Source organism: Colletotrichum siamense, assembly GCF_013390195.1.
Source record: "Colletotrichum siamense strain Cg363 chromosome Unknown KSG_Cg363_contig03, whole genome shotgun sequence".
Lineage (NCBI taxonomy): Eukaryota > Fungi > Ascomycota > Sordariomycetes > Glomerellales > Glomerellaceae > Colletotrichum > Colletotrichum siamense.
In genome coordinates, this window is record NW_023501016.1 from 3,238,245 (window position 1) to 3,249,389 (window position 11,145).

Consider the following 11,145-nt stretch of genomic DNA (forward strand, 5'->3'; position numbering starts at 1 on the left):
ATTGACGTTTTTATCAGAGCTACCAACGCAACGACCAAAAGGGTCTTTGCATCTTGTCAGAATAGACCCAGACTTTGAAGCGTCAAACCAGTGCGTAAATCGTATTTCTTATTCCAACCTCCAAGGCAATCGCTAGTCTGGCAGGAGGGCAGTGCGCGCAACATCAGCGCAACACATTCGATGTCTTGCTTTGCCGCCCAGAACAGCCATCATTGACCGACTTCACATGGTTGGTTTCCTGTACAGAAGCAACATTTCGATGTATCTTGGTCATCATTGTTGCCTATTATACACAGTCTATATGTGGTAGACGTTTTCTGCGGCTAGCGGCTCGGCTTATTTCCGCTCAAAGTAAGTCCATTGCCCCTCGACAGGCTTCTCCTCTAGGTCCTCCCACCTGTAGTACGTTTTGGTCAGTACGGTCGACGCTGGATATGTCGGGACGGATCAGTGACGTACACCTTGGCCTGGATCATCGTGTCCACGAGCTTCAGCTCACCCTCGGCAACCTGGATAACCTCCTCAATGAGGCCAGCTCCAATCTTGTTCTCCAGCTCAGCAATCCTAGTCGCAACAATGTCAGTTTCGCCAATATGCTCAAAAAACCAGGTTGCCCGAGACGTACTGGTCGGCCGTCAACTGCGGCTCAGGCTCCCACTGAACCTTGGCTACGTCGTTTACATCCTTGCGCTCGGCAAGCAACTTGTGGTCTTGACGCTCTGCCTCGGTGCGCGGGCCCTCCATAGTGCCACCCTCGTCCTTCTCACCGTCCCACTCTTCCAAGCGAACATCCTTGGCCTCGTGCTGTTTGCCCACGACGAACATCCTGTTGCCGAGCTTGACCGTGCGAGCGCCGCTGCCGTCAACGCGACCGCTGACGAGGCGGAATTGTTCGGGCTTCTCCTTAACGATCTGTTCGGCCTTCTTCTCCCACTCCTCGTATCCGGGAGGTACGGTGGCTTCGACAAGGGAAAGACGGTGCTTCGTCAGGGCTTCGACGGATTGGCGGTATAGGGAAGACTCGGGAATCGCCTTGAGCTTGTCGAGGGTGTTGCCGTAGACGTACAGCAACGTCGACCGCGGGCTGTTGTGTGTCCAAAGGCCCGTGAGACCCGTCGGGGTGCCGGGCTCGAGATAACGAACAGGCTTGACGCCCGCGAGCAGGCGAAATGTCCTTCGCATGTTTGCGGTATCAATTGGCTCGAATTGGTGTTGCGGCGTTGAGAGGATTGGACAGTGGAGCGTGAGGTCGGGAGCTGCTATGCCAATGTCGCTCTGATTTGGCTGACCAGTAGACTTCCTTACATAAGTCAGCGTTTACGGTCACGTGATACCCCACTACCAACGACTCACAGCTTCGACGGCGGGCGAGGGTGACTCCACAGTCATGTATCATAGGTAAGGAAAACAGCTAGAAATTAGTGTCAAGAATGGGCCAGGTTAGATCGCGTTGATTCATATTGAATACACTGCGTTTCGCTCAACAACTCTACCACATTCCTCATCAACAATGTCCTAATCAGGTGGGGATATATCATGCACAACAGTTGTGAATTTCTATCAGCGCAATGGGAAACACCCATCTAGCACGGTTCATATGGGATGCTCTATCTGCTAACCTGCGGGCATCAGGCTTGAAATGGATTATCCCAGGCGGTATTGGGACTTTGGAGCGGCAACATGCCGTTCCAATACACAATGTGGTGTATAACAGCAAGGGAGGCTGGAGTCAAATTGATCACAATAGGGGGGAAAAAGAGGAAACGGGCCTCCGCCCTCGTCTCAGAGCGATTCCGTGTTGCCCGGGCCGAGAAGCTTCAGAAACGCCGACAGGCTCCTGAGGAGCAGAAATTGCCATCACTAAGAGTGTGGTAACGTACAAAGACACTTAAACCTATAGGCTCCCTAGGAGGCGCTCTCGCGGCTCTTGCGGTAGCTGGCCTAAAGCGACGGGCGTCAGTACGGATGGGAGCTCTTTATACGTCGAAGTTTGCGGCGCGACCAACCTCCTGCTCGACCTGCAGGCCGTCCACGATAGGGGCAAGCTCGCTCAGGATCTCGTAGGCCTTCTTGTGATACTCAATCTGGGCAGCGATGAGATCGGCGAGGTTGCGGAGGGGCTCCGGGGTGTCAAGGACCTGATGGCATGGTCAGCAATACTCCAGTGAGATGCAACAAGTCATTAAACTAACGTTCTTCATGACACCGACAGCCTCCTCAGTCTGTGTGACGAACTCGTCCTCGGCCTTCTCAATCTCCTCCTGGGCCTCGGGGCTCAGCTCCTGAGGCTGGCCCTCCTCCGCGCGTGGGGATCCAGGACCGAGCTTCCAGGTGGTGCCGTGAGCGCGAGCCTTGGCAGCGTCGAGAGTCAGTCGCGAGTTCTCGACGTTCTTGCGAGCACGCGTGGCGAACATCAAGTTGGTGTTCAGGGTGGTGTTCCAGCCAGCAAGGAATCGGCTTTGGATCTGGGCGTCCTGGGCCATGCGAGCCTCACCAACACGCTCCATTGACAGTGCATACTTCTCCAGAGCCGTAGCCAGAGGGTCCTCTCCGGCGCCGGTGTGCTGCTGGTGGAGGACCTGGCTGCTAGCCAGACTGGCACGGGCGATGGCATGGTTGAAAGTCTTGGGCTGGGGCTTCGCGGAGGGAGGTGCTGTCAGAGCGGCCTGGGCCTCGGCAGGAGAGCTTGCGGAAGACAGAAGAGTGACCTTCTCGCTGACGGTGCGGCCGAGATCCTGGAATGTCTCCTTGATGTTGGGCGGGTAGTCGTAGGCTTCGTTCGAGTATTGTGAGCTGTCGAGACGCCGTGTTAGTGGGCAAGGACGCCGACCCTGATGCGGATGCAATGGTTGCATAGCACTCACGTCACAGCCAGCATCTTCTGGTGGACCTGCTTGAGGGCGTCGACTCTCTTCTCGAGATCAATGTAGTCAGGAGGAAGCTGGGTCTGTCACGGTGGATATCGATCAGCCTTCGCTCGGGGTAATGACGAGGTAGCTGGGTTGGCAAGCAACTACTGACCTTATCCTCGGCTTGGCCGAGCTGCTCCTTGGTGTATTGGAAGGTACGGGAGGCAAAGGGGGTGATTGAAGCCCCGAAGGAGCTGGTTTGCGCACTATTCGTCAGCCTGGAGATGCCCCTCTCAATACGTGAGCCAGGTGCGCGACAAAGGCGTACGTAAAGTTCTTTCCGAGGTTCTTGAAATCCATCGTTGCGGTAATTTTGGGCAGCGTCTGGAGAGAGAAATGCGAATCTAGAATGGGAGTTCAAAGTCGATGCGTAATATTGTCTTTGCAAGATGACGTTGGCAGCGACGACAGCGGTTGTGGTTGATGAAGTTTGGCCTCGTGCCTATCAGCTTGAGGTAGACAAGTATCCCGTAAAGTAGGCAGGTACCTCAAATTAGCAGCACAGCAACGTTCACTTCTACCTAAGGTAGCATGCTGTCACAGGCCATCCATTTTCCCCTGGACCAGCGCCAGGGAACGCTAAGAGTCGCGCTAGACACGTGACAGATGGATCCGCAGAGCAACTGGACAGTTCAGTGTTTCTGATTCGTGCTGCTCAGTCATTCGGAATTGTGCATGCACGGGCACAGCAACCTGTATTTTTACGCTTCAATGCCCACTCTTAATTCAGGAAGCTTTATAGGTGGGTGATCGTCATTCTCCCCCTGGGGTTGTGGTGCCTTTCCCACGCACCCAAGAATGCTGAAGAGTCGCCCGATATCTTAAACGGGTTGAGGTTCAATCACGTTGTACCCTGACAACCACCTCCCGCTGGAATGGTCTGTTCGCTCGTGCCGGCCAACAATGTGGTTCTCAACGAAATATCATGAGCAAATTGGCCCTTTCATTGACCCTTTCATTGACCCTTTCATTGACCCTTTCATTGACCCTTTCATTGACCGGTTTATTGATCCCTGCTTTTCCTGTCCTTGAAACGCCACAAGTCTATCATCAAAATCTATGCGCACGGCTCAACGCCGGAAACGCCCCCCCCCCCCTCAAGTCTTAGTCTGGTGGTTTTGAATCTGCCCAGGACGGTTCAATGTTACGGCAGACATTCTCGTAGTCTAGCAGCTTGGGATCGCTAAGTGGTAGATGCGGTGTTGTCCAGAACATGGTCCAGTTGGTATCCCTGAGCTTCCATGTTCCAAGAGACCGCTCAAAATACCACTTGTTCACCGGATTATCCTGTCGACTACGCCAACACACTCCTTCAGGAAAGCAACCTCGGACCATGGCGTTGAAGACCACATCCGCAACCCCGCCGCTCCCTTGGCGGCTTTTCAGAACTGCAAACTTGTCGAGGTAAGGTACAAGCCGTCCTGTTTTGTAAGCTGTTTCCTCGTCGATACCAAAGGGCTTTTCCCATGTAAGGATCGCGCCGCCTTCATATTCCCCTGCGATGATGATACCAGCCAAGTTCTCGTTGACGCGGTCAAGATAATGTTGAACATCTAACTCTCTGTTGAATGAGTCGTTGATAAGGTAGACCAGCCGCGGAAGATCTATGCAGGTGTCTGTGAGCCTCAGACGAGGTGCTCCTGGTCGAGGAGGCAGCCAGGCGCTGATCGTAGGGTCGGGATACACCGTCAACGGCATCCCCCGTTTTATAAGTGTGGCCACATGAGCATCTCCCGAGACGGCGTCGCCTTTTTTCCCTGAGCGGACTCTTTCGATTGGTAGCGATGAGGAGAAGACAGGCTTGTCTGTTAAGAGGTTATGTATCAGAGGGTTCTGCCTGTTACGCGTCGTAACTCTGGTAAATTCTTGGATGGGCTTATTGGCTGCGGCTGCTGGTGTACTGATGATAGCCGACGACGTTGACGGCAACATGGCAAGCACGCTCTTGGCGAGTTGCAGGTTACGAGCATGCTGTTGCCGCACACTCTCGGACACCTTTCCCCGTCGCGCCTCTGTTCCCGACGGGTGTGTGAGGGCATACATGATGCCCTCGAATTCTTGTTCCAGGTTAATATAACGGTGGCATGAATCGTGCTCGTCCGCGAGCGGTGTCCCCCCCGCAGGATCTAGGATAATGACCTTTTCGACAGAGGCCACCTTGACTCCCGCACCCTGGGTGGATCTCGGCAATTCCACGGGGGTCTCACTCGCATTCAACTGAAGTCCACAGAAGTACTTTGTGAGGGCGACGATGGTCTCGTCAGCATCCACCACATCAATACTCTTCATGTCAGTAGCCATCGTCACGGGGGGTATGACCACAATTGCATTGTCCTGAAGAGCTCGAAGCACCATGTGTGGGTACTGAACGTAGACGCTAGAAGGCATGAAGCCCTTAGTGTCAGCCGTGTGCTTCTCTGCCTCGCCAACGCACTGGTCTAGAAGGATCGAGCCCGGTTCACCAAAGATCTCCACAGCTTGTTGAACCCGCCAAGACTGCTCTCTGAGAATCTTTCGAGACGACTGCGATCCTCCGTCAAGAACGATGACGCTCACAAGTCCAAGTTTGCGAAGTTGCGAAAACGTCTTGGCGATAGCGCTCAGCGTTTGGTCGTCCAGGTCTTGCGGAAGAGTCATCTTGACAATGGCGAGGTTGATGGGCTCATCCTCTGGCACACATTCCTGTTTCTTCGGCGTACCTTCGCCCTGGATGAACTTCGGTGACTGGTTGACAACTCTGATAGAAGAGTAGGTCTGATCTGGTGTTTCTTGAGAAGCACCCGTCTTGCGCTTCTTGGCGTTATTTTCGCCTGGCGGAGCATATTTCTGCAGGTAGCCCTTGGCATCACGGCGAGTGGCTGAAGCCTCCAGCACAGACACTATGAAATCCTATAACAATAGTCAGAGGTTGTTGCATGGCGCAGTGATCATTGAGAGGGCATACCCGATCTTCAGCCCTCTTCTTTTCTCGTGCCTTGGAGCTAGAAGAGTGTCTGACAGCTGACAAGGCAACTTGCAAAGCTTCGTCCTGCCGGGTGCCACCCGACCTTGGACGGTGATACAGTCTGCGGTTGGGTGGGCAGCATGAATCGAGAGCGAAAGGCGCCTGATAGTACGAGTTAGAAGGTGCGCAATAAAGAGCGGAACTCGGCGTGCAAGGGCAGATGGAGACTCACTCTTGAGACCAAATGGCCAGCCTGCTTTAGCGCAGGAGGACGCATATTGGCCAGTGACTTTGCTGCGGTGGCTAGGGTAGAAAGCTGCTGAGAAGAACTTCAAAGCCAGATCCTGGATACCGTCTTGGGGGAACGGCCGCAGAGCTTCGAAATGAAATGACGAGGTCCAGTCGTCAGCTTGCTGCCAGCATCTGCTCTGCAATGGCTATGGATTTGAGAGCAAACGCAGGGGAAGCTGAACACCGGTTTCGCGAGCACTATTGTTGGACTCCACAAGCAGCGCGTGTCGAGAAGGGGGGAAAGGGTCAAAGCCCGGCCATCTCTTCAGACGGCCATGCAGAGCGAGGTCTGTTCGGGCGACGATCAATGACACTCTGGACAGTGCTCGGAAGGATGGCGTGTGTAGAAAGACAGTTTGAGGAGTCGGTAACGAAGCTCAAGAGCGAAGGTGAAGACGCCGGGCCCTGACCCTGCTTAGGACCAAAGACTTCCCACATTGTGAGTCAATCAACCTACCAGAAGCCCGACTGATAAGCGGATAAGGCCTGCATGGTCCCCATCACGGAGCCGGCGATCGGCGACCGTAATGTATCACCGTAGCACCGAGGCGAGAAGTCGGACAAGCAACAGAGGTAGATGGCAACTTGAGAGAAGCGGATAATTGGCGCATAGTCTTAGGCTGTCGCGGCATTTCCACTCGCCCGCGATGCGCTGCTGCGAAATAACTCAACATGTGACGGCCCGCTATCTCTCAACTGACCATCGCCTGAAGGGCTGCTGCGCGCAATGAAATCACTTACACCAGATGCAACGGGCAACGAGGCAGGTTGTCGACATTACTGTGCCGCGACGCAGCAATTTGGCTGCATGGACGGGAGCTGCCGCAACCCCGTTCCATCGGAAACAAAGCCATCGTCTCGGTCTCCGTTGATGTACCAGGTTGGGGCCCTAGCCAGGTACTTTGAAAGCGCCTCAGTGCTCCAGTGTCTCTGCGTTTGCCGACCCCGCTTCTAACTAACCTACTGAGTGGTGGTGCATCAGCCCGCGTTGTCACCTCCAGTTTCATTAGACCGGATCCCGAACCAACTGCCGCTGGCAAGTCACTTACTTCATCGACCAATGCTTGTTCATCCACTGACATCAAGCACTTCCGCCTACATACATAGGTTTGTTCTTCTACTCGACGTCGGCTGATACGTGAACCTCTCAAGTAATTCCCCATTTATAACGACAGCTTTCACAATGTCCCGGACTCTACTCTGGATCGGCCTTGGCAACATTGGGAGGGTGAGTGAGCCTGTCCACGTCTCCACAAGTTTGATTACCTACCTGGTCAGACAAGAACACTCACTGATCATTCTTTCATCCCAGGGCATGTGCCGAAATCTCGTCGAGAAAGCTCAACTCGACAAGCCACTGCTCATTCACAACCGGACTGTGAAACGTGCTACGGATCTCTGCCAAAGTCTGCCAAAGGGCAAGTCCGAGGTTGCAGAGTCTCTCGCTGATGCCATTGACAAAGCCGACATCATCTTCTCCTGCATCGCCGATGACAAGGCTGTAGAAGAGGTCTTCGCCGTTGCTACTAATGGAGACATCAAAGGCAAAGTATTTGTCGAATGCTCAACCATTGCTCCCGAGACGACCGACGCTGTCGCAAAGTCGGTTTTGGAAAAGGGCGCTGAGTTCATCTGCGCGCCCATCTTTGGGTCCCCCGCCATGGTAGCCGCTGGGAACGCGACGTTGGTTCTTGCAGGCCCGGAAACGTCGATCAAGAAGATCCGCCCGTACGTCGATGCGATGGCAGCCCGGGAAATCAACATGGCCGACGAACCATACCGCAAGGCATCGACTCTGAAGGTGCTTGGTAATACCGTGATCCTCGGCATGGTTGAGCAGCTTGCCGAAACATATGTTGCTGCAGAGAAGAGCGGCCTGGGAACGGGTTACGTGAAGCAGTTTGTTGAGGCCATGTTTGGTGGCAGCCCGTACCCGGCGTACACAAACCGCATGCTGGAAGGCGATTACTACAAAAGAAATGAGCCCCTGTTCGCCGTGGACCTGGCGAGAAAAGATGCCCGCCATGCCATGGCTATTGCGAAAGCTGCCGGCACGCGGTTGCAGAACATCGAGACTGCTGACAAGCATCTTGAAATCGTCAAGGCACACGTTGGACCTTCGGGTGACATGGCAGGTATCTACGGTGCAGTGAGGAAGGAATCTGGCCTCAAGTATGAAAACGACTCATAGACATAGAAACATGTAACGACGGGTACGAATACTTGTTTGTCAAGCCATTCCATTACTGTTGCAGAGCGCTCATGTCCCCTGGGCACAGTCAGTTAGGCGTCGTGGCATGCAATACACTTCATAAGCTACCTTACTGTACAGACTGAGAGTACGTAGTATTCGTGCCTAGCTGGTATTGACGGGGTTATTTGTGACTAAGCAGACATGCAGTAGGCGATCACAGTGATTCAATGTCCGCCTCCTGTTTCTACACTGTGCATGCACGGCGTGTGTAGCTGCATCGGTGGAGCCCAGTCCCAACCTCATAGCGTGCTCTCAGCCTCCTGTCACCGAACGACGACAGCACTGGATCAATCGACGAAGCGACAGCACTGTACCATCGCAAGCCTGACGCCTACTGCTTTCTGCATCGAGGAATTTCTTGAAAACCAGCAACATGGCGCAAGGGCATGTCCCTCCGTCTTTTTCCATTATTGACGCGACGCTGACACAAGCCCAACAGGTATAGCATTTTCGTCGGCCTCGTCATCGTCGCTGCCATGGCCGCCGCTGCCTGGTTCCTTTCTCCAAAGGGCGAAACCCAAATGTAAGCTATCATGAAGCTCTGCGATGCCGACAAGTGCTCTGGCGTTCCTTCGTTGCACTGTGACTGACGTTAGCTTCAGCATCTGGAGATCCTCTCTCCTCCTGGCCCTCGCATGTTGCTATCTCATGTGGGCCATCACGTTCCTCGCCCAACTCAACCCCCTGATCGAACCGCGACGCAGCGACATCCGACCGGGCTTCGAGCACCACTAATGAGATTGATGTGCTGGCGGCACAGCACCGCGATGGAACCGATGTACTATTACTGCTTCGCACTACTACAATTTCATATGGCTGGCGTTAGGGATTGGCTGGGGTTCTGTTATAGTTGGTCAAGAGGCCGGCTGTCGTACACTTTGACGAACTCGTATTAAGCTCTGGTCGACGACAAAGTGTGCCGGGGAGATCGCACGCGAAGCTGGTGCAGCACCAGACGCGTCAGCGGACACGCAAGGGGCACAAGGACGCAACATCATGTTTACGCTATGTCAGATATTAAATGCTACGGCGGGTTTCCTGCCCATGCCATTGCTCCTTTGCTATCTTCTGTTATCCGGCTGCCAAGTCGCTCGCCCATTCCCTGACGTACATAAGCAGAGCCCAGAGAGCCTTACCATCTGCGGCAATGCTCGTCTCCCCGATAGAATCAACACCATCCAACCCGGCAGCCCAGAGAATACCACGCCCTACTGACCACCGCGCGAGAGCACCGGTGGTGGCCAGCAGCGTGGCGACTCCATAGCCGCAGTCCAAAAGTATCCGAAGAGCCTCAACATTGTTCGCAACAACGGCCCACCCGAGCGATCGCGCAGCAGCCGGCACGTCGTACTGCCATATAACCATAAGAATGGGAAAGAGCTTGGTCGAGGAAGAGACAAGGAGTGCGGTCGATACGGAATTGGGACGAGAATAACGAGGCAAGATATTGAACATGCTGAGCGGGGAGAGTGTCGACGAGGTCATGAAGCGGATGCTCACGTGAAAGGCGACGGTCGATAGAGCACAGAGTATGACTAGTGACGCGAACCGTTAGTTCCTATGGAAGCAGCCGCATCGGCAAAGGGAACAAAGAACGTACGGAAAAACATGTATTGCGACACGATTGACTGCTGCGTCAGACTTCCTAGGTTTGCGCCCTCGTCTTGGGCCGACATAGGACCAGTTTGCTTCTCAATGCGGGCCCAAGTCAGGTAAACGTCGAAGAGTAGCAAAAGCACGCCCAGCCGGACGATGGAAGACTGAGTCGAGGCGGATGATTAGTGCGACTGTCTCTTTGGCTTTGGAAAAGGCTCATATCTAGACCTACATCAAAGCGGTCGTCGTCTTTCATCAGTGTGTTGTGGAGTAAATGGCGGTAGACCTGAGGCTTGATCAAGACGAGGTCGATGAAGAGCACGACGAAATCGTGCTCCACGTACTTGTCGCAGAACTGGCCGCAGTTCCTACAAACGGTCAAGCGAATGTTGTGGCCGCTTGACTTGTCGTCCGCATTGGAGTATTTGGTCCATAGTGTCTTCACCGGGTGCCGGCATTCGATACAGATGGGCATGTCGAACAGAGTCGGTACTATGCACGGGGAGAAGGTAGCTTGCTATCGCCACGCGTCATAGCCGAAAACCCCAGGCAGGCTCTAGCTGAGTCGCAACTGTGGTTGTTACAAACTGATGTTCGACTCAGCCTTGTCTTTCGGATGTGATGTGGTTTGAGCCTGGCCTTGGTTAAATCTGCAGCAACCTCACGCTGGTGGTGCAGACTCGCATGTGTGGGGCCGCTGAACTACATCGCCCATGACACTGTAGGGACGTGGAGGGATGTCGGGGCGGAGCGCGAGGTCGGAATTCCCATGCCATCTCCGTCCACATTTCTACAGTGTGCCATGCAGGTACCTGAGGTAGCGACACTATCCGTACCTACCTACCTTAAGGTAAGGTAAGGTAAGTACCTGTCCTAAGCCCCACCTCGTACCTCAGCAATTACCTAGAGCCCGCACGGAGGCCGCTGATTCGGGTCCCAAAAACAGTTGAAGCGAATTGGGGGAGAGGGATGACAGCACAGCCAGGCTCCAGTGCAGCCACAAATCCAATCCACCCCGCTGCAAGCACCGCTAATCATCATTAAGCAATGGGACAGGGCTCCTGAGTTTGGTTACGTCGTCTCAAGGGTCCCGTTCCCAAACTCCCAGCCCAGCCCAGTCCGGTCCCATCCAATTCCCGTCTCTAAGAGCC

At 54.2% G+C, this 11,145-nt stretch overlaps 5 protein-coding genes across 5 annotated transcripts; 1 reads left to right on the forward strand and 4 right to left on the reverse strand.

Moving 5' to 3' along the window:
* Positions 1-336: 336 nt before the first annotated feature.
* On the reverse strand, positions 337-1,182 carry CGCS363_v004860 (NADH-ubiquinone oxidoreductase 29.9 kDa subunit; the record flags this gene model as incomplete). The annotated part of the gene is made up of 3 exons (XM_036636709.1): positions 337-397; positions 460-564; positions 626-1,182. 3 exons carry the CDS (start codon positions 1,180-1,182, stop codon positions 337-339), a joined length of 723 nt encoding a protein of 240 aa, XP_036498487.1.
* Positions 1,183-1,905: 723 nt separating this feature from the next.
* On the reverse strand, positions 1,906-3,209 carry GVP36 (the record flags this gene model as incomplete). Its single annotated transcript, XM_036636710.1, has 6 exons — positions 1,906-1,941; positions 2,007-2,138; positions 2,193-2,793; positions 2,865-2,947; positions 3,022-3,115; positions 3,178-3,209. 6 exons carry the CDS (start codon positions 3,207-3,209, stop codon positions 1,906-1,908), a joined length of 978 nt encoding a protein of 325 aa, XP_036498488.1.
* Positions 3,210-4,013: 804 nt separating this feature from the next.
* CGCS363_v004862 (Amino-acid acetyltransferase) lies at positions 4,014-6,130 on the reverse strand (the record flags this gene model as incomplete). The annotated part of the gene is made up of 3 exons (XM_036636711.1): positions 4,014-5,798; positions 5,854-6,015; positions 6,086-6,130. 3 exons carry the CDS (start codon positions 6,128-6,130, stop codon positions 4,014-4,016), a joined length of 1,992 nt encoding a protein of 663 aa, XP_036498489.1.
* Positions 6,131-7,327: 1,197 nt separating this feature from the next.
* Positions 7,328-9,133, forward strand: yfjR-0 (putative oxidoreductase YfjR; the record flags this gene model as incomplete). The annotated part of the gene is made up of 4 exons (XM_036636712.1): positions 7,328-7,372; positions 7,457-8,316; positions 8,838-8,921; positions 9,001-9,133. The coding sequence occupies 4 exons, from the start codon at positions 7,328-7,330 to the stop codon at positions 9,131-9,133; spliced, it is 1,122 nt and encodes a 373-aa protein (XP_036498490.1).
* Positions 9,134-9,459: 326 nt separating this feature from the next.
* Positions 9,460-10,469, reverse strand: arv1 (the record flags this gene model as incomplete). The annotated part of the gene is made up of 4 exons (XM_036636713.1): positions 9,460-9,463; positions 9,510-9,933; positions 9,999-10,158; positions 10,227-10,469. The coding sequence occupies 4 exons, from the start codon at positions 10,467-10,469 to the stop codon at positions 9,460-9,462; spliced, it is 831 nt and encodes a 276-aa protein (XP_036498483.1).
* Positions 10,470-11,145: the final 676 nt, after the last annotated feature.